The sequence below is a fragment of the Eleutherodactylus coqui genome, chromosome 1 (assembly GCF_035609145.1).
Source record: "Eleutherodactylus coqui strain aEleCoq1 chromosome 1, aEleCoq1.hap1, whole genome shotgun sequence".
Classification (NCBI taxonomy): domain Eukaryota; kingdom Metazoa; phylum Chordata; class Amphibia; order Anura; family Eleutherodactylidae; genus Eleutherodactylus; species Eleutherodactylus coqui.
In genome coordinates this window covers 235,114,007-235,140,461 of record NC_089837.1, presented here as the reverse complement: position 1 = coordinate 235,140,461, position 26,455 = coordinate 235,114,007, and the positions used below count along the sequence as shown (strand labels likewise).

General features: G+C 43.1%; 1 protein-coding gene across 1 annotated transcript in view; it reads right to left on the bottom strand.

The window, feature by feature from the left end:
• TPD52L1 (TPD52 like 1) overlaps positions 1–26,455 on the bottom strand; it is a 148,917-nt gene that overhangs the window by 78,340 nt on the left and 44,122 nt on the right. The window contains exons 2-3 of the mRNA XM_066606719.1: positions 8,467–8,582; positions 2,842–2,990 (exon numbers count right to left, since the gene is read on the bottom strand). Of these exons, the coding sequence (XP_066462816.1) occupies positions 2,842–2,990; positions 8,467–8,582 (265 nt within the window). The remainder of the gene's footprint in view (positions 1–2,841; positions 2,991–8,466; positions 8,583–26,455) is intronic.

Genomic DNA, 26,455 nt, shown 5'->3' with positions numbered 1-26,455 from the left:
ATTATATTTTTGCAATCGGGTGGGCCAGTTAAATGAAACGCATCTACACATTGGGGTACAGGCCCCAGAACACTCCCAAATGACGTATATACATATTTGTTTATAAGTTACATGTCATGCTTGGTAAAATCATGACCAGAAATATGCCGTGCATATATTCCCTGCAGAGAAATGGCCAAAATGGGGAATTATGGTTTTTCCAGGTAAGTACACCTCTACACTCCCACTCCTCAATAAATGACCTCAGAGAGGGCAGGGGAAGGTGTGTTCTGGGAAAACCTTTAAGAACCAGGGGCTTACAGAGATCCGGTGGTCGGACTACAGAAATACACTACTGCATAAGGCTTTCTCATTTGCTTTAGTGAATCCACACGAACATAACATTGGGCCGAATATCCCAAATCTGGTATTTTCTTTATTTTTTCCTTGGTTTAGCATAAATCTGCAATTTATTAGTCAAGCCTTGTCCGTTTTAAAACGAACCATAACTTCATAAACTGTGTTTATAATTCATAGTCCGGGTTCCAGCTTCCCTGTGATAAAGGTTGGTGGTGGCAGTGAGTGTGTGTGGGTACTGTAGAGTGCTGGAGATGTTAGCCCAACCAAGGGGTGATTTGAGCTTTTGTTCTGCATACGTGCAGGAGCCTGGGAAAGCTGAGTACAAATCCACCTGGATTCTAACAGCTCCACTCTTGCAATCCCGCTGGAGTGATCGGTCGAGGTTTCTGCCATGACAATTGGTAGCAGCGAGAGCACTTGAATGAGTCGATCCGTGACAAATCGGCAACAGAGGTGGGATTGTTCGGGATGCCCCCCTCTCTCTCCTTGACAGCTATATATAACCTTTACATTATCTATAAAAATTTGTATTGATTATCTGAAAAGGTGGTTACAACTAATATTTTGATTTTCATAGCAAAAACGTTTGGCTTAACCCCAGACATGATACTTTGCCAAGTATGTCTGACATTTTGCTTAACCTTTTGCATGTAGAACTACTAAATGCTGTACATGCTAAATGCAGTGTAAACTGTGACTGTTCAGCATCTCGCAGTTGCTGTTGAGGATAATTTTTTTATGTGTTTTTCAACCGGTGTTCGATGGAATGCAGATATGTGTTTAATGCCAGATATGTGTTCAAAAGCAGTGGGGGCAAGCACTATTGTTCTTTGATTTGGTCAACATATGGATTTTTAACTGCTTAAACACACTTTGCATAGAAACAAGGAAAGGCTCTCATTTAAGTCACTGTTGGCACCATTAAATGGACTACTCACTATGCTCTGCGCATATTTATCCCTCTTTCCCATCTCCAAAATTTTGGAGATTTTATTATGCAGACAGTCTTATGTGGCTGGGTCTTCCCTGATGGTAATGGACGACAATCACTGCTAAGTCTTTGGCTGTGTGTTCTTTTTTTGTTTCCATGGTAATGAATGTTACATCTCATGAAAGCCTTATGTATCTAATATATATTTTCAAAATTTTGTGTTTGTAGCTTATGGCAACAGTGATCTAGGCACGCGATAAAACAAAATGGTGGAGTCTAAGGCGATATTCACCGCAAATGAGAGCAGAGGAGTGATAAAATTCTTGTTTCTGCAAGGAAAGTCTGCGAAGGATATTCATGGTGATATGTCGCAGACATTGGGGGATCAGTGCCCTTCATATTCTACAGTGAAGAACTGGGTTGACAAATTTAAAAAGGGCCACTTCAGCACCAATGATGAGGAACGTCCTGGACGACTGAGAGAGGTTGTTGTTCCTGAGATCGTCAATGCTGTGCACAACCTCATACTGGGGAATCGTCGAATTTCAGCTGCAGGAATAGCAGACATCATGGGGATTTCTCTTGAACATGTTTGTGTCATTATCCATGAACATGTGAACATGAAGAAGCTATCTGCGAAGTGGGTCCTGAAATGTTTGACAACAGATCAGAAAAGCATGCGAGTGAAAACTTCCCGGTCCATTTGTCAGCGTTTCCGTACTGATAAGAACTTCCTGGATCAACTGGTCACTATGGATGAGATCTGGATATATTTGTATGACCCTGAAACCAAGGAGCAGTCAAAAGAGTGGAGGCACAGTGGTTCTCCTCGCCCAAAGAATTTTAGGGTGCAAAAATCAGCCACTAAGGTGATGGCGTCTGTGTTCTGGGATAAGGAGGGCGTGCTGCTAGTGGACTACCTTCAAAATGGTTCCGCCATCAATGCAAGGTATTACATTGAACTTTTGGGCCAATTTGAAGGCAGCTCTGAAGGCCAAAAGGCGAGGCAAGCTGTCCAAAGGAATCTTGTACCTGCAAGACAATGCCTCCGCTCATACTGTACAAGCAACCACGGCAAAACTGGTGGAGCTAGGCTTCCAGCTGGTTGACCACCCACCTTGTTCACCAGATCTAGCTCCCTCTGACTATCATCTGTTTCCAAACCTGAAGAAACACCTCAAGGGTACCAAATATCACACCATTTCTGATGCCATAGCTGCTACGGATGACAGGTTTGAGGCACAACCGAAATCCTTCTTTTTGCAAGGCTTACAGAACTTGGAATACCGATGTAAGAAGTGTGTTGACATCAGTGGAGATTATGTGGAATAAATGTAAAGTTTCATTTTCCTAGCTCGTTTCTTTCTGGGTAAAGCCAAAGACTTATCAGCAGCCCCTCGTATACATTCTATAGTGTATGTTTAATATTGGATGAAAATCAGAGTTTGTGTAGTTCAAAGCCATGTAAATCATATTTCTTAATTTAAAGGCTATGATAGTATCCCAGCAAGGTTTATAGTAAACAGTGGGACAATCATATTATTGAGGTCATATAGTGAACAACCACTTACGCAGAATGGGTTTGCACATCATGCCAGCTGCGACTGAAGTTTTGCTTCAGCTCATTCATCATGCTGACTCCCAGCTTATGCTTTATTTCTGCCAGGTGCTTCTCTTTGGCAGCTAACACTTGACGTAGAGTTACAATTTCATCTTCCAGCTATGCAAACAGAGAAGAAATTTAGTAAAAGTAACTGAAAAAAATGATATTCAAGTGTTGTTAATATAATGTGCCAATTTGGCTGTGTTGATAATGATACGAAGCCCACAGTATTTCCTATGATTATTACTGTTACTAGAGTTCTCTAACCCAAGTTCACGGCATCAACAATGGACAAGTTGTGAGGTTCTGCTCATATGAGGACATCTATAATGTATTATCTTTTTGAGCAAAATCTACAATCACAACTAGGTCCTTACAACTTAGGAGCCATAGGTAACCCTGCTGTAAAAGAGAAAACTGCCATCATAAATCAGTGTTAGGGCTCAGTCACACGGGCGTTTTTTCGTCCGATTTTTTTGTGCGCAAATCTGATGCGCACAAAAAATCGCGTGACCGAAGCCAGGCCAAAGGGCTCGGTCACACGGGCGCTGCCTGCTATCCTCTGCCACAGCTGTGACCCCACTGAGAACATATAGTGAAGATCGTGATCCTCTGGCACAGCTGTCACAGCTGTGGCAGAGGAGCGCGATGTTCTCCCATTGAATTCAATGGAGCCGGCGCTACAGAGGCAGCACTCAGCTATTAAATGACAGCTGAGAGCTGCCTCTGATTGGTCACAGTGCTCAGCCAATCAGAGGCAGCCCTTCAGCAACTCCATTGAAGTCAATGGGAGAGCGTTATGCTCCTCTACCACAGCTGTGACAACTGTGCCAGAGGATTTCTTCATCTCCGTGGGAGTCTCCTTGTCACTGGACACTGTGACAATGCTGTGACAATGTTCAGTGACAAGGGGACTCCCCACTGAGATGAAGAAATCCTCTGCCACAGCTGTCATAGCTCTGGCAGAGGAGCATAATGTTCTCTGTATGTCAATGGGGCCGCCACTGCTTCCACCGGCCTCATTGACCACAAGGTGAAGCCCCTGGATGTGACAGCATCTAGGGGTTTCACATCCACAGCAGGGGATAGCAGGCAGCGCACTATATGTGCATATAAAAATGCAGCCAAGCGTGTTTTTTCTGCATGACGCACACCTTGGTCACGCAAATTTTTTAGGCATGTATTTTTGCGCACATAAATACGTCTGTCTGACTGAGCCCAAACTGTGCAGCCAAATATTTCTCAATGATGACTGATAAATATTAATCTATACATGCACCAAGGCCATTCACTAAAGTTTTTAATAATTAGCAAACATTTGTAGGATTGCTAAACTAATCTTGCTAACACTTACTACATAGTCTGCAAATGTCAAATCTAGCATATTTGTATTATATCTTCATTGTTTGTTTTTCAGTTCCCATTCACATCTAAGGGTGCGTTCAGACGAGCGTGTTTTGGTGCGTGCATACGCATGCACAAAAACACGCTTGTATTTACAACACTGCATTCCCTATGGTGTGTGCACATGTCCGTACTTTGCAGGTGCGTGCCTGCAAAGATAGGACATGCGTGCACCATAGGGAATGCACGCATTGTTTTCAATGGAGCCGCGGCTGCTGCCGGCGGCTCCATTAAAGACAATGGTCTGCTGGCTCCCTGCATTCCTTTTCAGGGAAGGACGTTACATATAAGCCCTTCCCTGGAAATGAATTAAAAGTGATTTAAAAAACAAAAAAAATAGATACTCACCTCCCTTCAGCTGCCGAGGCACAGCCGCGTCTTCTTCTGCTGTCCCCTGCACTGTGGTGCTGAACTGCTGATTTATCACAAGCCGGGGATTTAAAATCCCCGCCTGCTGAAAGAGCTGAATGTGATTGGCTGAGGTGCTCAGCCAATCACAGGCAGCTCTCCCCGAATGAATGACAGGTGAGATCTGCCTGTGATTGGATCAGCAGTTCAGCAACACAGTGCAGGAGAAGACGCGGTTGTGCCCCGGCAGCTGAAGGGAGGTGAGTACCTATTTTTTTTATTTTTTTTACTATTTTAAAAGGCTTTTTAGGGAAGGGCTTATGAAGCCCTTCCCTGCAAAGCCACTAACAGCTGCCGGAGCTCAGCGGGGACTTCTGCCGCTGTCCCCGGCTCTGTAGTGCTGCTGAGCTATCAGCAGCTGGGGATTTAAAATCCCCTCCCGCTGGTAGCTCTGATTGTGATTGGCTGAAGCAATTCAGCCAACCACAATCAGAGCTACCAGCAGGCAGGGATTTTAAATCCCCGGCTGCTGATAGCTCAGAACTACAGAGCCTGGGACTGCGCTAGAAGTCGCGGCTGAGCCCCGGCAGCTGAAGGGAGGTGAGTATTTCTTTTTTTTAATACACTTTTTTTAAATGGCTGTTCAGGGAAGGGCTTATGAAGCCCTTCCCTGAAAAGCCATTGACAGGATGCTAGCAGCAGGATTCTCTACCGCAGCTGTCATGTGTGACAGCTGCGGTTGAGAACTGAAGAATTCCTTTTGCTGCATCTGCCACAGATGTGGCAGATGTAGCAGCAGGGAATTCTTTTAACTAGCGGGGGTGAAGGATACATCTGCCGCATGCGGCAGATGTGTTCTTCATGCCCGCGGGGGTCACAGCAGCGGCGGAGAGGTAAGTTTTTTTTAATTCTTTTTTTGTTTTGCACTAAAATGTTTCTTTTTCAGGGAAGGGCTTATATGTAACGCCCTTCCCTGGAAAAGAATGCAGGGGACCGGCAGAGCATTGTTTTCAATCCATTGATAACAAGCACGCTGCTGTGTTCACGCATGTTTTTGCTCGCACCTAGGTGCGGACGTATGTACGCACCTAAGTACGCACCAAAACACGCTCGTCTGAACAAGCCCTAAGACTGGTTTATGAGACACTGGATTTAGTAAATTTCCATCATAGATCTAAGCAAAACTTAGCATTCTGTTAATTAAAAGTTTTATGACATTTTAAAATTTCTGATTATTAATTATTGCCAACCTTCAAGGGCTAGATTCAAAGCGGCCACTATACCACTAATAAACTCTACTAGGTGTCCATAACAGTCTTGCTGATAAGCTATGTGGTAGTGCACATACTCCAAACTCTTTATCATTGGTAGTCATTAGAAATGAGCGAGCATACTCGCTAAGGGCAATTGCTCGAGCGAGCATTGAGACAAGGTTTGGGTGACAAGGTTTGGGTGCCGGCGCAGGGGAGCGGTGAGTTGCAGCAGTCAGCAGGGGGGAGCAGGGGGGAGAGAGAGATCTCCCCTCCGTTCCTCCCCGCTCTCCCCCGCAGCTCCCTGCCCACCGCCGGCACCCGAGCCTTGTCTCTCGAGCGGGCAGGTCCTCGCTAAGGGCAATGCTCGCTCGAGCAATTGCCCTTAGCGAGTATGCTCGCTCATCACTAGTAGTCATGTAGATGCTTATCAGAAAAATCAATCTCACTATCCAGATTCTGATAATGACGATTTGTAGCAAAACAGAGTGATAATCAGGTGAAAAATGTCAAACATTTAACTTGTAGGTAAAACAACCCCAAGGGTCTGTCTGCCAAAAATTGTCTTGACTTTGTTCATGAGTTACTATACACATTATTGACAGGGACAAAAACATTAAGGTTCCATGTTGACTTGGAGAAAACTGGTTTTGTACAGAATGATTCTATTCTTTAGGTGATTTGTAGGAGTTATCTGCCCTGCTATAACAGATGACTTCATGTCTTGAGTTGAGGCTTAGTCAAGCCAATAACCATTTCCTGCCATTTAAATACAAGTTACAAATTCCTATTGATAGAGGATGATTTATATTAATTGTAGCTTCTATAACGTAGATTTATCCCTTGCTTAGGGTGCGTTCAGACGAGCGTGTTTTGGTGCATATTTAGGTGCGTACATACGTCCGTACCTAGGTACGAGCAAAAGCACGCGTGAACACAGCTGCGTGCTTGTTGTCAATTGATTTCCAGGGAAGGGCTTATATGTAAAGCCCTTGCCTGAAAAACAATTCAGGTGTGCCACAGACCATTGTCTTCAATGGAGTCGCCGGCAGCAGCAGTCGCTCCATTGAAGAGAATGTCTGTATTTTTATTTTTTTTACACTAAAACCTTTCTTTTTCAGGGAAGGGCTTATATGTAAAGTCCTTCCCTGAAAAGGAATGCAGGGAGCCAGCAGGTCATTGTTTCCAATGGAGCCGCCGGCAGCAGCCGCGGCTCCATTGAAAACAATGCGTGCATTCCCTATGGTGCACGCATGTCCTATCTTTGCAGGCACGCACCTGCAAAGTACGGACATGTGCACACATCATAGGGAATGTAGTGTTGTAAATACAAGCGTGTTTTTGTGCATGCGTATGCACGCACCAAAACACGCTTGTCTGAACGCACCCTTAGATGTGAATGGGAACTGAAAAACAAACAATGAAGATATAATACAAATATGCTAGATTTAACATTTGCAGACTATGTAGTAAGTGTTAGCAAGATTAGTTCAGCAATCCTACAAATGTTTGCTAATTATTAAAAACTTTAGTGAATGGCCTTGGTGCATGTATAGATTAATATTTATCAGTCATCATTGAGAAATATTTGGCTGCACAGTTTGGGCTCAGTCAGACAGGCGTATTTATGTGCGCAAAAATGCTTGCCTAAAAAATTTGCGTGACCAAGGTGTGCGTCATGCAGAAAAAACACGCTTGGCTGCATTTTTATATGCACATATAGTGCGCTGCCTGCTATCCCCTGCTGTGGATGTGAAACCCCTAGATGCTGTCACATCCAGGGGCTTCACCTTGTGGTCAATGAGGCCGGTGGAAGCAGTGGCGGCCCCATTGACATACAGAGAACATTGTGCTCCTCTGCCAGAGCTATGACAGCTGTGCCAGAGGTTTTCTTAATCTCAGTGGGGAGTCCCCTTGTCACTGAACATTGTCACAGCATTGTCACAGTGTCCAGTGACAAGGAGACTCCGACGGAGATGAAGAAATCCTCTGTCACAGCTGTCACAGCTGTGGTAGAGGAGCATAACGCTCTCCCATTGACTTCAATGGAGCTGCTGAAGGGCTGCCTCTGATTGGCTGAGCACTGTGACCAATCAGAGGCAGCTCTCAGCTGTCATTTAATAGCTGAGTGCTGCCTCTGTAGCGCCGGCTCCATTGAATTCAATGGGAGAACATCGTGCTCCTCTGCCACAGCTGTGACAGCTGTGCCAGAGGATCACGATCTTCACTATATGTTCTCAGTGGGGTCGGCGCTGCTCCCGCCAGCCCCACTGAGCACAAGGTGAAGCCCCTGTATGTGACAGCATCCAGGCGTTTCACATCAAAAAAAGACAGATGCCACAGATACCTGGGTTGTAAAATCCGCTGTCCTATATTTACCACTGCGCATTTTTGTGCGCAGGTAAATATCGGACATATGACATCTGCCATTGAAAAGCATTGGTTCTTAATACATGCGGATTGCAAAAGCAGGTAACATACACACATAAAAATGCCCGTCTGACTGAGCCCTTTTAGTGGAAGTAATGACATCAGTTCTGTTCGTACTTGCTTAGAAAAGAAAATGGATAGAGGTATAAAGTGAAGACTACCTTGACCAGTTCATTCTTAAGTTCTTCTTTCTCTTCTTCAGATATTATTTCTGTATAGTCGATGTCTGCTACAAGTTCCTCATCTGTTTCTTGTAGTGGCTGAGTATCCAAGAGATCTGTTAAGAAGAGCATATGCTCATATAATCAGCAATCAGTCAAAATGGATGACATGCTTAAATGGTTGCAGGCAGGGGCATAAGTACAGGGGGTGCAGAGGGTGAGGTTGTACCTAGGCCTAGGAGCCCTAGGGGGCCCATAAAGTTTCTTCCCCATATTGTAAACCTGTACTATCCTATACTATAGTTGAGGGCCCAGTTCCAGATTTTGCAATGGTGCCTAGCAGCTTCAAGTTACGCCTCTGCTTGCAGGTCAATACTATTTTGAATAAAATGCCAAGGAAAGAGTGCAATAAGAAAATCATAAACGTTAGCTGTCTAGTGCAAAATTCTAAGTAGATATGCAATACTTGCACTTGAAAAAACTCAAAGTACTTGATGACTAGAGATGAGCGAACGTACTCGTAACGAGTACTTACGCACCCGAGTACCGCCATTTTCGAGTACTGCAGTACTCGGGCGTAAAGATTCGGGGGGCGCCGGGGGGCGGGGAGAGGCGCGGCGGTGCGGGGGGGAGCAGCGGGGAACAGGGGGGAGCCCTCTCTCTCTCCCTCTCCCCCACACTCCCCACTGCTACCCCCCGTGCCGCCACGGCGCCCCCCGAATCTTTACGCCCGAGTACTGCAGTACTCGAAAATGGCGGTACTCGGGTGCGTAAGTACTCGTTACGAGTACGTTCGCTCATCTCTATTGATGACCAATTAGAACCGGTTTCTAACTTTCTTTCTATGTGCAATTTTGGTTGCATAATAAAATTCACAAGTATTTTCATATTGGAAGCATGCCCGATCTGTTGCACATTTTTGTAGAGGATTTAATGGGTGAAAGCAAAGGATGAACTACACTATCAAATAAACATCAATATCTGCCACAAATGTATCATGTCTTCTGTTCATAACAGGGACATTACAGGTATAATGGATCTGGTTTTAGACAGATCTAAGCAAATACTGAAAAAAAACCTAATGGGTCTATTAGATGCTATTCTTGCCATCAAAAATAACAAGGACACCTGACAAAAATACCATAATGCAAGTATGAATACAGACTAAAATGTAAAATATAAGCCGCAACCGAGTCACTGGGAAGAACACTGCTACAAGCCTGTGAAGAGAAAACACTGGGCCTGTGGAATAAAAACTGCTGCAAGAAACAATGTCAATATTGCCTATTGTATATCAACAAACCAGCTTTCAGCTTTTACGCATGAGGGTTAGGACTTTATAAGGCCATTCACTGGGTCAACAGAAGTGATTCGCATGTGTTTGAAGGAAGTTTATCAACAGACACATTTAAAGAAATATATATACACACTCTTTCTAAATCACATACATGGATGCTATTTTAAGAATGTGCTGTATACAAATTAAGGCACCTTTCAGCCTGATTAGGCAAAAGGCACAGGTGGTTGTGGCCATGACACTTTAGTCCCAAAGGAGTCCTTGCTGTGACCACATGTGCCTTGCACTTAATTAGGCCATCCTGGCCTTGTGCAGCAATAATAAGTAATTCCCTAACATGATTTAGGAGGATACTCGTCTCATATTTTCTATATTTCCATAGCTAGTGCAAGTCCATAGTCATGGCCAAAAGTTTTGAGACCGATACAAATTTTGGTTTTCACAAAGTTCGTTGCTTCACTATTTTTAGCTCATTTAGGGCTCCCACCCACTGGCGATATTTTCTCCACTGCGATGCAATTCTAAAGTTAAAGTCTCGCATCGCAGTGCGAGAAAAAAATCGTCATGACGCCGGGGATACCGGCATCACGACGACATATTGCCAGTCTTTTCAATGGGGCCAGTGGCAGCAGCGCTAGCCCCATTGAAAAGACATGGAGAATGCCAGGGACTTCTGCCACAGCTGTCACAGAAGTCCCCGTTATTCTATTGCATTGCTTTCAATGGGATCGGCACAGCTGCCGATCCCATTGAAAGCACTGCTTTGGCAAGCCCCGTGAAATGATTATCGGGGAAGGGCTTGAAATATAAGCCCCTCCCCAATAATCATCAATAAGTGTGAAAAAAAAAATTATACCCACCTCTCCTGCTCTCAGCCGCGTCCTCCTGCTGGCTCCTCGGCACTGCTACTGAGCTCTTTCAGCAGTCAGGGATTTAAAAATTCCTGCCTCCTGAAAGGGCTGTGCAGATTGGCTGAGGGCTCAGCCAATAGCAGCTACTCCTTAGCTATTGGCTGAGCGCTCAGCCAATCACACATAGTTCTTAGCTATTCATTCATGAATAGCTAACATATAGCTATTCATGAATGAATAGCTAAGGGCAATGTCTCATTGGCTGAGCGCTCAGCCAATAGCTAAGCAGTAGCTGCTATTGGCTTTGCCCTCAGCCAATCTGCACAGCCCTTTCAGGAGGCGGGGATTTTTAAATCCCCGACTGCTGACAGAGCTCAGTAGCAGTGACGGGAGCCAGCAGGAGGACGCAGCTGAGAGCAAGAGAGGTGAGTATAATTTTTTAAAAATTTTTTTCACACTTATTGATGATTATTGGGGAAGGGCTTATATTTCAAGCCCTTCCCCGATAATCATTCCGCAGGGCTTGCTGAGACCATTGATTTCAATGGGATCGGCAGCAGTGCCAATCACATTGAAAGCAATAGAATAGAATGCCGCAGACTTCTGCCACAGCTGTGACAGCTGTGGCAGAGGATTCCTTCATCCCCGCGGTCCCCACTGGGATGAAGAAAACTCCTGCCACAGCTGTCACAGCTGTGGCAGAAGTCTGCGGCATTCTCCCTATGCTTTCAATGGGGCTAGCGCTGCTGTTGCTAGCCCCATTGAAACCATTTGCGATATGCCGGTTCTATACTGGCCTCTTTCTTGCGCTGCGATGCGAGATTTTTCACGTGCTTTCGCAGCGCAAGAAAGAAAATATCGCCAGTGGGTGGGAGCCCTTAGTCAGATGTTTCTATAGTATACTGAAGTACAACTATAAGCGTTTAATAAGCTTTTATACTTTTTTTGAGAAATACATCAAGTTTAGGCAAAGACTCAATATTTAGAGTTAACCATTATTTTCAAGACTTCTACAATTTGTCATAGCATGCTGGATATCAGCTTCTGGGCCAAATCCTGACTGATGGCAACCCATTCTTGCCTAATTATTGCTTGGATTTTTTCACAATTTCTGTGTTTTTATTTGTCCACCAACTTGGGGAGTTTCCTGGCCATGGACCCAAAATTCTAATGTTTTGTTCACCAAGTCACTTAGCACTTTTGTCTTGTGATATGGTGCTCCATCATGCTGGAAAAAGCATTGTCCATCAACAAATTGCGGGTGGACAAACAAAAACACAGAAATTGTGACAAACGCCAAGCACTAATTACAAGAATTGGTTGTCATTAGAGATGAGCGAACGTGTTCGGCTCCGCCCCTTTTCGCCCGAGCACCGAACTTTGCGAGCAATTCCGTGCTCGGGCGAAAAAAGTTCGGGGGTCGCCGTGGCAGCGCGGGGGGGTGCGGCGGGGAGTGGGGGGGAGAGGGAGAGAGAGAGGGCTCCCCCCTGTTCCCCGCTGCTGCCGCCCGCGCCGCCGCGCCTCTCCCCGCCCCCCGGCGCCCCCCGAATCTTTACGCGCGGACACTGAAGTCCTCGCTAAAGCCGGTGTCTGGGTGCGTAAGTGTTCGTTAAGAACACGTTCGCTCATCTCTAGTTGTCATCAGTCTGGATTTGGGCCAAAAGCCAATATCCAGCATGCCATGGCAAATTTCAGAAACGAAAAAAGGGGTCAACACTGTAAATATTAAGTCTGCCTAAACTTGATGTATTTGTCACTAAAAAGTTTAAAAACTTGTAAAAAGCTTATAATTGTACTTCAGTGTACCATAGAAGCATTTGACTAAAAAATGTAGAAACAGCAATCTTGGTGCAATCCAAAATTTGTGTCAGTCTCTAAACTTTTGGCCACAACTGAACAGTATAGTAATACATAGTGAAGTGTTTTGTGCTACTTCACTGTTTGCATACTTAATATCAAACGCCCACAATAGTACATTCAAGGAAAAAGGTAATTAGGCATAGAAGCTCCTAGTGTGTAAAACATAGAGAAGGTACAGAATGTAAACCCATAACTAGGATGCTTCACATTGAGATATTGCTATGTGTACAGCAAATTACAAGCCATTTCTACTCAAACAGTATTCTTAAGAAGTACTTAAAGGGCTTAAATTCCACCTACTATCTAATTTCTAGAAGAATAGGCACATATCCTGTGAGATTCAATCCAGGTGATCTATAGGGAATTTGGGTAGTGCCCTGCCTATGACTCTTACAAGACTAAGCCCTCAATGTGAAGCCATACATATGGTATCAAACTATTCTCTGTGCTATGAATACATGCAATAACTCTTATGAATATTGTGTAAAAGATGCACAGGGACTACATTTACAAGGAACCATTAAGGTAAATTCACAAGGTTATTTCCCTAAATTGAGGCACTACCTTTTCTGACTGATGACCCATAGGCTTAAAGGGAACTTCTTTATGCTGCCTTTCTCGAGGGCAGTATAGACTAGGGACAGACATGCTGATTTCACAGGTCTGTCACTAATGGGCCAACTATGTTATCTGTTTTTCAAGAGACCACAAAGGAGTCTGGTTTATTCATGAGGTGCTGCTAACCTCACCCAAAAGCTGTTATTGAAAGTTTTCCTATGGGCAGATTTGAATTGCAGAATTCATGATCGTCACCTACATGGACGATCCACGGTATTCCACACACACTGAAAGAATAGAACATTTGCATATCTGCACACACAAGCAGATAGTGATTTCCCCGAATGGAAATTAAATTGCGGCATGTTCTATTTTTCGGTGGACTCCCCACAGACAGCTTCCGTTGAAGTCAATGGAAGGCATCCGACCTGTGGTTACACATTGTGGATATGTCATGGGAAACAGTGTCATCACCTAGCGACGGTGCGCGAAAAACAAAGATTTTAAAAAAAAATCTGTGCTGTGCATTGCAGCCACTGCAGTCATCCGCAATACTGAAGAAAGCAGGTACGCAGGGTTGGTGGCCGCAGTCAGGGTTGGCTTCTGCTGCTGGCTCCCGCATGCAGAATCAGACCTGGTCATGTGCAGCCGGCCCAATAGAATGAACAATTATGAAACTGCCAGAGCAAGTGGGTGAGGTTAGTAGTCATGACTACATTGGACTCATCTCTGGCCGGGCACTCCTAGAACAGCATGTAAATTCTTAAAACACAACTAGTGTTACTCTATAAGTGACAGACCGTTGAAATCAACGTCCATGTCACTACTTTGTTACCCTCAAAGATGGCAGCATAAAGAACATGGCAGGTTCCCTTTAACTCCTGTTCAAGCTGTACTATTATATTATAATTAAATCAGACCTAAAGGTTTTGTCCAATTAATTAAAAATATATATTTTTTATTTTAAAAACATTTGTCCATAAACTGTCTTTAGCTTTGCAATTCACCCCACACCAGTAAAGATTGCACTGTTGTGTAGTGCACCAAATATATTAACATGCGCAAGCCTCTTAAAGGGGTTGTCCCCTTTAACTATTATATAGTTTATAGTTAATGGGTGCCATTCATTATAAAGATTTTTTGTATTTATAATTAGTAAAAAAATTGTTTATTTCCCCAGATATTTCCAGTCTAATGTTAGAATAGCGTCACCTATTGTTTTATATTCTAACATCGACCCTTGAATTTCTGGGGATATAAACAATTTTTAATACGTGTAAGTGCAAAAAAATAATTATAAATATGGGCTGGGTTTAACTACGAACAATATTTTTAAGGGGACAACCCATTTAATAATGACTGCCCTGTGTATTTCTGTGTTGTAACTGGCTTTACAGTTCTGTCTTCACTTGCTTAACACTTAAAAAATATCTAAATCCCATAGGCGGAATCATTAACTTTAGGAAATGTATATGTTATGTGTAAATTATGATAATTAAAAATATGGCGGTTTTGTAATTGTTATTCATTACATCATAATACAGCACCACCTTAATTTGCGCCCGGCACGTGACCTAAACTAGTTCAGTCATATTATGGCGACTTTGTTATCCAATCCTCTCACTGCTTGTCTCCTATACAGAACATCCTGCCAGAATAAATTCAGCAATTAGCATAACAACTCATCAAGGAAAACTCAATTTTACTGTAAAAAAGTCCAAAGCAGATTTTTCTGTGCCTGCTGTTTTTATTTTTCTTTTGAATATTCATTTGCTTCTATCCAGATAGAACCAGATTTATAAAATTACAGTTCATTGCTTCCACAAATAATGTCTTGACTTTAATGTGCTTTGCGATATGTGAATCTCATGCTGTAAAAGTTAATTGACTTGCAGCAATGCTTCAACACTCAGGTATCTGACATGGTATGAGAATAGATGATTTTCAGTAAACACATTTATAAAACAAAAATTACTTCTAGACTGGGGGAGTGAATAACCTGGTAGGCAAACAGGACATAGACTCGTGGCTTCCTGATAACGCCCCATAAGAAGGTTGGGGAGCGCTGTCTCCCCCTAGGGGCTGAGGACGGCAGATCAGTCTACACTGGAACCCCCCAGCCCTTTGGTGACACAATGTTTGGCACGTAGATCATACAATCAGACCCACAAAGTGTTGGCATAATCTCTTCCCCCGAATCACTCACACCCTATCCGTTTGCCCACCCCCCATCCCCCATCGTGCTCGCCAGAGCACTTCCCTTGGTTAATTCTTCTTTTGCTCTTTCTTTTCTCTTCTATCTTTTCGAATCACCACATCCTGGACCCCTACCTGGAGGTGGGGATGAACTCTGTCTGTTAAAGAAAATGTGGGATGGAGGCGGACAAGCCACAGACTCCACGGTGGAGCGTTAGTGGAGTGGAAAGTGGGTGCAACATAAACATGTACATGTTACAATAGTTTCAAAGGTTGGAACTGCACCTTTCCCTTCACTTATTGTTTGCCTACATGCCTCAATAAAAACTAATTGAACTAAAACAAAAATTACTTTAATGACTTAAAGGGGTATTCCTATCTTAGACATTTATGGGATATCAACAGGATATGCCAGAAAAGTCTGGTAAGTGGGACCCACACCTATCTTGAGTTAGGGATTTTTCTGTCATCCCATCCACCTCGTAATCAGTGGTGTTCCTATCTCAACAACACACCCCTTTAAAATGCCCTAATGTCAGTGGATAACCCTGTTCACTCCAACAATGCCTTTCTTTGGTTCATACTCACCTATGTTCCACTCTTCAGGCTCATCTTAGATTAACTTCCTGTTAACTGGGCGTCCCCCCATTACTCACTGTTAAGGGCGTAATGTCAAACTTGATTTGCAGTCAGCAGTGAGGACTGCTCACTTGACACATTCACACTACGGGGTGCCAAATCTAAGAGCCTGTACAAGCAACTGGAATGAGTACCTAATATAAATAAGCCTACAGGCTTTTTCCTGCACCACACTTTGACGCCTTTGCTTGACCTTAGGTGGATGATTTAGGTGTCATTAGATTAGTGACACCCTCACCACTGCCATAAAATCATAAAATTTGACTTTGGTAAATCGAATGACCTGTGAAGGCAGCCCAAAGCTCCTATGTTAAGTCTATGGGCGTGCGCTGTGAGGGAGAGTGAACCATTGCTAAACAGCACGACTGAGAGGACAAGCAGTTAGCGGTACAAAGAGCGAGCGGTGCAGAGAGGTGAATGGTACACAGGGTTAGTGGTACACAGGGCAAGCAGTACAGAGGATGAGCAGTGCAGAAGATGAGCGGTGCAGAGGCAGAGAGGTGAGCGAGATAGAGGTACCATCAGGGGTTGCAATTGCGACTGGGCCCCTGCGCTGAGGGGCCCAGAGGCCGCTCTCTGCCCTATACATATGCACATTCAGTGCATTACTGGCTGGTCGCTCTGTCTGCAGCACCGGAGTGAAACAAAGCAGAGAAGAGGAGGAGGGAGGCAGCCGCATGGGCGGGCAGAGATTTGAGCACAGTGATGATGTCATCATCCTGCTGCCCCTGCCTCCTGCTGTACGGCGGCTGCTGCGGCTGCCTGTTTTGCTGCTATGACACAGAGAAGTGGTCCAGGCCCCAGGGTATGTGTGTATATATATATATATATATATATATATATATATATACTAGCTGATATACCCGGCTTCGCCCGAGTTAATTTGGTACTGGTGTTTATCTGGTGTTCACACGGAAAATCTTATGAAGTCATGGTTACTTTAGAGATACTGAGGAAAAACATATGTTCCCCATTTTGCATAGTTCTCTGCGTTACCCAGGAAACCCCACGTGGAGGTAACCATGTGACGTTTCCTTTATATAAAATGACATCAGGAAGTGAGAGAATTAGATTACGTACATAAAATTTGGACACTAATTCTTTTGCGCTTAGAATTGAATAATCGAGTTGGAACCCATTAGCTTTTCCTATTTATGACATAATCAATGCTCGTGCTAAATTTCATGTTTCTATGACATTGGGAAGTGAGATATTTAGATTATGTACGTAAAATTTGGATGCTAATTCTTTTGCGCATAGAACTGAATAATGGAGTTGGGACCCATTAGCTTTTCCTATTTATGACATAATCAATGCTCGTGCTAAATTTCCCGTTTCTATGACACCGGAAAGTGAGAAAATGACATTCCGCACGTAAAATTTGGACGCTAATTCTTTTGCGCATAGAATTGAATAATGGAGTTGGGACCCATTAGCTTTTCCTATGTATGACATAATCAATGCTCGTGCCAAATTTCCCGTTTCTATGACACCGGAAAGTGAGAAAATTACATTCCACACGTAAAATTTCGACGCCAATTCTTTTGCGCATAGAATTGAATAATCGAGTTGGGACCCATTAGCTTTTCCTATTTATGATATAATCAATGCTCGTGCCAAATTTCCTGTTTCTATGACACCGGAAAGTGAGAAAAATACATTCCGTACGTAAAATTTCAATGCCAATTCCTTTGCGCTAGAATTGAATAATCGAGATGGGACCTAAGAACTTTTCCTATTTATGACATAATCAATGCTCGTGCCAGATTTCACGTTTCTATGATACCGGAAAGTGAGAAAATTAGATTCCGTACGTAAAATTTGGACGCTAATTCTTTTGCGCATAGAATTAAATAATCGAGTTGGGACCCATTAGGTTTTCCTATTTATGACATAATCAATGCTCGTGCCAAATTTCCTGTTTCCATGACACCGGAAAGTGAAGAAATTACATTCCGCACATAAAATTTGGACGCTAATTCTTTTGCGCATAGAATTGAATATTCGAGTTGGGACCCATTAGCTTTTCCTATTTATGACATAATTAATGCTCGTGCCAAATGTCCCGTTTCTATGACACCGGAAAGTGAAAAAATTACATTCCGCACGTAAAATTTCGACGCCAATTCTTTTGCGCTAGAATTGAATAATCGCGTTGGGACCTATGAACTTTTCCTATTTTTGACATAATCAATGCTCGTGCCAAATTTCACGTTTCTATGACACCGGAAAGTGAGAAAATTTTATTCCGCATGTAAAATTTGGACGCTAATTCTTTTGCGCATAGAATTGAATAATCGAGTTGGGACCCATTAGCTTTTCCTATTTATGACATAATCAATGCTCCTGCCAAATTTCGAGTTTCTATGACACCGAGAAGTGAGAGAATTAGATTCCGTACGAAAAATTTGGACGCTAATTCTTTTGCGCACAGAATTGAATAATCGAGTTGGGACCCATTAGCTTTTCCTATTTTTGACATAATCAATGCTCGTGCCAAATTTCACGTTTCTATGACACCAGAAAGTGAGAAAATTTTATTCCGCACGTAAAATTTGGACGCTAATTCTTTTGCGCATAGAATTGAATAATCGAGTTGGGACCCATTAGCTTTTCCTATTTATGACATAATCAATGCCCGTGCCAAGTTTTAAGTTTCTATGACATTGGGAAGTGAGAGATTTAGATTATGTACGTAAAATTTCGACGCTAATTCTTTTGCGCTAGAATTGAATAATCGAGTTGGGACCCAATTACTTTTCCTATTTTGGAGATAATCTATGCTCTTGCCATAATTCATGTTTCTACGACATCGGGAAGTTGGAGAACTTTTGGCGAGTCAGTCAGTGAGTGAATGAGTGAGTGAGTGAGTGAGTCAGTCAGTCAGTCAGTGAGTCAGTGAGGGCTTTCAGCTTATATATATATATATATATATATATATATATATATATATATATATATATATATATATATATATATATATATATATATATGTATATATATATATGTGTGTGTGTGTATATGAGTGGAGCAGAGGGGGAATGAGGAGAGGAGAGAGGGGGGAGCTCTGCTACCTACTGATAAATAGACTCAGCTCTATTACACGCAGCTAGGCACACTCAGCTCTGCTACAGCAGCTAGACACACTCAGCTCAGCTACACACACCACTCAGCTAGACACACTCAGCTCAGCTACACACACCACTCAGCTAGACACACTCAGCTTTGCTACACACAGCTAGACACACTCAGCGCTGCTACACACAGCTAGACACACTCATCTCTGCTACACACAGCTGGACACTCAGCTCTGCTACATGTAGGCATATAGTGGACTACATTTCTGCAACTGTATTCTCTCTCTGTAGTAGATGCAATCTGTAGAGTATAGAAGTGATACAAGATATTACCGCAGGATACACCGAATATACTGGGGGCTCCACAATAACATATAGTATACTAATTGGTGTAATATACTGATATGTAATATACACTAATTGACTGTCTCCAAAGTGTGGAACACCAAGCTGTGCACGGCATACAGTTCAAGCCGAATCTTCACTCGACAGTTCTTAAAACATTTACAATCATTTTCCCAAACATTTTATGTTCATGTAGCGAATATCAGTTCAATATAGTAAACTAAAGAAAGCCATCGTTTGAGTCAGTGGGGACGTGCTTGCAAAGCTATGCAACCAGTCCTGCTACCATGAATACCTGGCCGATCCTCTTTGAATAAGAGATTCAAATTAAAATGAAGTCTGTCACCAATATTTACTGTAGCTAATCACAATATACACTGTGTAACAGCAATCGGACCTTTCTTACTTTTCTGCATACTTTCTATTGTGAAAAATTGGACTTTCATGGTTTCCCATGCAGTATATAAATTGCTGTGGAATCATTCAATCTGTGGTTCCACAATGGAAGTTATTCAGGTCCCTCTCCATACTTGGGAGCACGCGCTTCCGTGACTGATGTCTCTGTGTGTCTGTGTCGTACTTCTAGCCTCAGCACATGCGCGTGATGTCATTGAGGATATAGAGAGATGAGTGGATGTCAATATGGGAGCACGCGCTTCCGTGACTGATGTCTCTGTGTGTCTGTGTCGTACTTCTAGCCTCAGCACATGCGCGTGATGTCATTGAGGATATAGAGAGATGAGTGGATGTCAATATGCATGGAGGGAAAGACATCCCAGATGACATTGGCTGTGGAACTGCACATCAGATAGTTCCACAGAGATTTGCATTCTGTGGCCAAGTTTGCATAAAAAATCTATGTTTTTTTTGCAATTAAAAGCACACAAGAAATTAAGACTAATATAATTGCTGTTATTTGTAGTTAGCTCAGCATATATTTGTGGTAAATCCATCAAACTTTCCAGGAGAGACAAAAAACATTTACATTTTGCCCCAATCATCTTGATTCGTCCTATAGAAAGAGAGGGAATTTAATGGTTTCTCATTGGTCTGTTGACATAGACATATTGCAGTTGATGTAGTTCACTAGATTGGCCATCAGGGTGCAATAACCCGAAATTTGATTTTTTTTCTTTGACATACAACTAGAGAAGAGCGAGCACGGTAAGGTGAAGTACTCCAGCGAGCCTCGCTCATCTTGAGTAACTGCCTTCTCCTCGGAGGGTGCTCAGGGGGGCAGCGGGGGGCGTGAGCGGTGGGTGAGAGCAGAGGAAAGAGAGATTTCTCTCCCCCCCCCGCTACCTCCCGCCGCCCACCGAGGCTCGCTCAAGTAACTCACCTTATCGAGCGTGCTTGCTCATCTCTACATACGACCTATTGCAGTTAGCACAACGATATATTGGGATTGGCTTCATATACAGCAGTAAATGTAGATGCTAGACTTCCTTGAAGCTTGTCATATCTGTCTGTTGTGAAAGCAGTAAGATGACCTGTGTTACACTTGTTATTCAGAGGTTAATGCAGCATGGTCCAAAGCTCGGAAAAGCGTTGTGTCTTTAATGCTGGGCGCTTAGTGTTTCCTAGGGAACATTTTTAATCATTGTAGACCAATTAAAAAGTAGATAATATATACATATGTCACATTATGTATTAATTCCTCAGTATTAAACTTTGCCACTTTTTCTACTGCAGTAAGGTGCAGTAATACCCTGTCTCCCGTGATTGGACACCTCACCTTTCTTTGTTTTACTTTGCAATAGTAATAAAGCTGACACTGAATTGACTACTCAGAAAGAGGACAGTATTGACTGCATACAGTTGATGTTCATAGGAGAAAAAAAGTAGTTTTTTCTCTTATGATCGTTGCTAATTAATTTGGATACATGAGAACTCAGATCCCAGTAGCCCTATTGCCGATTCTAAATTTAAAGTACTCCAACACGGTCTTTCTCCCATTTATCCATCTAAAGTCTTCTGTTAAACTTGGATGTCACTTGCTAAACTATATGTCCATAGCACAGACTTTGCAAGAGAAGACCTAAAGGGATTATCCCGGCATAAACTATCGGTGGCCTATCCTTAGGATATCCTATCACTAGTAGATCGACAAGGGTCTGCTACCTGTGACCCCTGTTGATTAGCTGCTCACTGGGCTGGTGCACTTGTGCACTGAGTTGATTTCTACAGGAAGCAGACAGCGCCATTCTCACTGCAGTGGCCATGCTTGTTATTACAAGCTATTCACTTCAATGGGAACACTAAGTGTAATATCAAATGTAGCCACTGCAGCGGGAGCAGAGTTGTCTACTACCTGCAAAAAACAGTTCAGTGCATGAATGCAGCAGCCTGATAAACAACCGATAAGGATAGACCATCAATACGTGCAACTGGACAACCTCTTGAAATGCTTGCAAATTTTACTGTGCTATTAGATTGTAGAATTCATCATAAGAGAAATAAATACAGCATCTTTCATGTGCATATATTTCGGCATCCTGTCTGTCAATACTTAGGGGGCATTCATGCTTCAGTTAGGCTGTCAGTCTCATTGTTCCATTTTTGGAGCAGCATCAAAACTGATATAAAATGATCCATTTTTTCCCCAATTCATTTCAATGGGTTTCTAAAAAATCGGAAAGCAAATGAAAAGCTTTCAGTTTGTTGCCATCCCAGCTGCTTCCACTTTAACTGAACAAAAATAGCGCAGTCTGCATCGCTATTCAGTTAAAGAAATGGAAACTAATGGAACAGAAGCAAACTGAAAGCTTTTCGTTCGTCCTCCATTTTTATAAACTCATTGAAATCAATGTGGAAAAAACTGATGTTATTTCAGTTTTAATTCTTTTTCCCTGCTCCAAAAATAGAACAAAGAGACAGAATTAGGCTACATTCACACGGTTTATTGTTTCCATCTAGCTTTTTCATCATGGGGAGCAGCTAAACAGTAAGTGTGCCTTCACACTTGTGATCGTGATATTGCTGCATTTTTTTTTAACGCGAATGTCAATAGGATATAGGATTTTCTAATGTTGAAATTGCATTGCACAAAAATCGCAAAGCACAAACTTGTGATTTTTGTGCAATGCGTTTTTAACATTAGAAAGTCCGATTGACATTTGCGTTAAAAAAACGCAGCGATATCGCAATCGCAAGTGTGAAGGCACCCTAAAAAAACACTTTGGTTTTTGTGCCTATAGACAAGCATTAAACTGAAGACCTTCAGTTTCAATCCATTTGACAATTTTCCGTCGCCTTTCTGTTTTTAAAACTGAAGTGAAAGCGTAAACTGCTGCACTTTTGTTTCCAGTTAAAAAATGGAACCAAATGGCATGGCAACATTTCAGTTTCTTTAACGTTGCTGCCAATGGGAAATGGAAGCAAATGGAAAGCTAGCCAAACTTAAGCCTTCACTACTTGATTTGGTAATTTTTTATCCATTTTTTGTTGCTGAAGGCTTTCAATTCTTGTTTGTTCTTGCCAGCTAAACATATTTGCAATCTACCCACGGATTCTGGGAACTGTCAAGAACATTTCATAACATAATCTTTTATTTTTCAAAGTAGATTTGCTTTTAAAGTATGTTTGGGATTGTTGGAGGAATGTCCAGCCTTTTTCCAGCCTTCATTTACTGACGATTGGTTTTGTTGGTTTTTTTAGTGGAATCAATTCTTCCCTGTATCCACACAATATCTTCAGTGCCAAACGCTGCTACACAACATGAGGCATAACAGAAATAATCTATACTTAAACCGAACGGGTCAGCATGATTCTACTGCTTTCTCTGTTGGCAGCACAAAGTAGTGACAGACTTGCTGACTATAGCAGTTTTTGTGACTATGATAAACTTTTCGTGAAACTGAAGGTTCATTCACATGAGGGAATTTGCGCAGCTAACTTACATACGCAAAAAACATGAATATCAGAACCAATGGTTTTATGGAAGCATTCAGACGAAAGAATCTTAGGCACACAAAAATATTGCACCTACAAAGATAGGACATGAGCAACGGTGGGCAAAACGCAGAAGTTTCAATAGACTGAGGCTGCATTACGGGAGCTGGAAAAAAGGGAGAGGGAGGGAGATTAGCTAAATATTCTGATTGTTTAGTTTAAACGTCTAAACAATGGGAATGGGAGAGGAAGAAAGATTAGCAGAGTTAAATTAAACATCCCGTTATATGTATATATTGTATGTAGTGTAGTGAAGGTTTTGTGCTGGCTAGAGGAAATAAAAATATCTCTCTCAGGGCTCTTTCACACGGGCGTGACACTTTTCGGCCAACTGTGTCACAGCCACAGTGCAGCTGAGAATCGCATGAACGGGCATTAAAACTCCTGTTTTAACGCCCGTTTAGATAGCCCATGTCCAGCTGTCTGAACATTCAATCAGGGGTGCCTACTAGAGATGAGCGAGCATACTCGCTAAGGACAATTGCTCGATCGAGCTTTGTCCTTAGCGAGTATCTCCCCGCTCGGAAGAAAAGGTTCGGCTGCCGGCACGGGTGGCAGGTGAGTTGCGGCCATGAGCAGGGGAGAGCGGGGGGGGGGGGGGGGGAGAGGGAGAGATCTCCCCTCTGTTCCTCCCCATTCTCCCCCGCCGCTCCCTGCCTGCCGCCGGCAGCCGAATCTTTGCTCCCGAGCGGGCAGGTAGTCGCTAAGGGCAATGCTCGATCGTGCAATTGCCCTTAGCGAGTATGCTCGCTCATCTCTAGTACCTACAGCATTGTCCCTCCCAATTTGGGGATTACACTTCGGTTTGCTATAACTATATCCTGTTATACAATAGCGTAGATTATTGTGGTGTGTGGTCTTATTGAGATCCTTCCTGAAGACTTGTGAATGTTTACACTATGCTTTTAAACTTTTGAATGAAAGCTCATTTTATTTCTACATCTGAGATGTAGTGCATCTGTTTTTTCAGTTATTATAAAGATTTGTTTAGCGTTAAAACTATGCTCTCACCATGTGCATCAATGCAACATTTTAATGCATTCCATTTTATTTGTCTTATTCATATTCTGCCTGGTACTACTCTCTACAGCTCAGTCTGCTCCCAAAGTCCTTTTCTATGTTATTAGTAGATATCCAGAAATCTATCAGAAAAAAAATAATTAAAAAAAAGAGTAGACCCTTTAATGTAAGGCATTTTTCAGGATCTGTCCATAGCCAGAGGTGGCCCACAACTCCTTACACGGTTACAGCACTCAAAAAACACAAAATTTGTGTGAGCCATGCAAAAAATGCAGGCGATAAGTGCTCCTTGAATCCACCTTGCTAACTCCACCCAACCATATCATGACTGCTAAAGGAGCCCAAAACCTTTAATGCATGGGGAGTCCAAACCATTCTAAGTCAACAGCTTGTTTTTAAAACTATATTACTTCTATGTGTAGATATTGGAGATACAAAGCCAAAGGCTGCACTGCTGAAAGATTCTAAGGACAATATTTCTCCGGATTTTTGTCAGCTGCAGTGTTGTCCCAAATACCTTGTCTCGATTCAAATGATTAAATATATGGGGGATTTCAAATTTCGTTTTGCATATTAATTCCACAAAGCGTGTCTATGACAGAGTATTTCAGTAATGCAGCCTTAGGCGTTGAACCTTTAACTTCAAGTGTTCTTATATCTGTCTAGTGGAAGTGATGTACCGGAAGTGGCGTCAGCGGGAGTCCGTGGAATAGGGAGCGCTATCAGAGCCGCAAGAAGACTAGGAGAGTCTCTGGGGAAGAGCTGCTGGAAGATCCTTCTAGCAGGGAGAAGAGCAGCAGGTCCCAGGAGGCCCGATGGTGTGACCGCCGTAAGAGAGGTCCGATGCTGAACTGCAGGTGATGTCACCAGGATGAAGAGGAGCTGTAAAGAAGACTGCTGCTGACAAGGGCGGATAAGTATATTTTGTGTGTAAGTGAGTGTATAAGGGAGGGGGTGTAAGAGTAAGTAGGTCTGTAAGTGAAAGGGTGAAAGAGACTAAGTGATGGGGTGCGAGTGAGTGTGAAAGTAAGGCCGTGTAAGAGAGTAAGTGAGGGGGTGTACGAGTAAGTGAGTGTTTAAGTAAGGGGATGTAAAAGAGTGCGTGTTTAAATAAGGGAGTAAGAGAGTAAGTGAGTGTGTAAGTGAAGGGAATCAGTTGTGACTGAGAGTGCGCAGCAGTGAGAGTGTGAGTGAGCAATTAAAAAAAAAAACAACAATAATAGGCCACGAGTGGGCAGAGGTACATGAGTAGTTGCGAGTGGATGGAGGAATACGAATGGTCATGAATGGGTGGAGGCACATGAGTGGTTGCAAATGGGCGGAGACACGTGAGTGGTTGCGGATGGGTGGAGGCACGTGAGGAGTGTGATCTAATTGATTTTTGTTACTTCTGCAAGTAAATTTGTAGATCTCAACTAGAATGTGCTCCATGCTTAACAATGCCATCCAGTGTTCTACTTGTGTGATCGAGAGTGCATACTGTTGCACAGGATGCATGCATATCGCACATTTGGAAGCTCAGATCCAGGATCTAAATAAGTGGCTGGCAACACTGAGATCCATTGACAATATGGAAAGTAGTTTGCTGCTCACTGAGCAGGCACTCACTGGGGTAGTTCTGAAGAGCAGGAAAAGCAGGCAGCTAGCTGGGTGAAACTTAGAAGGGGTAAAGGGGAGAGAACCAAGGAGGCTAGTCCTGCACTGACACACCCCGATAAGTTTGCATAATTGGCAGATAAGGGGGATGCGATTACAGGGTCAGCACTGCTGCAGCACAACATGCCCCTTGAATGCCAGGGAGATGACTGCTCCAGTAAGAGGGGGAGTGGGAGCGCAGGACAGGCTTGACAGGTCCTAGTGATGAGGGATTCAATTATAAGGGGGACAGACAGGGCAATTTGCCACAAAGACCAGGATCGAACAGTGTGTTGTCTTCCTGGCACTCGAGTTCGACACATCACGGATCGGGTTGACAAATAACTGAAAGGGGCTGGTGAAGATCCAGCTGTCATGGTGCACAATGGCACTAATGACAAAGTTAGTGGTCAATGGAGGACCCTCAAAAACGATTTAAGGGACTTAGGATTCAAGTTCAGGGCGAGGACCTCCAAGGTAGTCTTCTCAAAAATACTACAAAAAGGCAGCGGGAGTTTAGGGAGGTAAACAAATGGGTTTAGGAGTTGGTGTACGAAGGA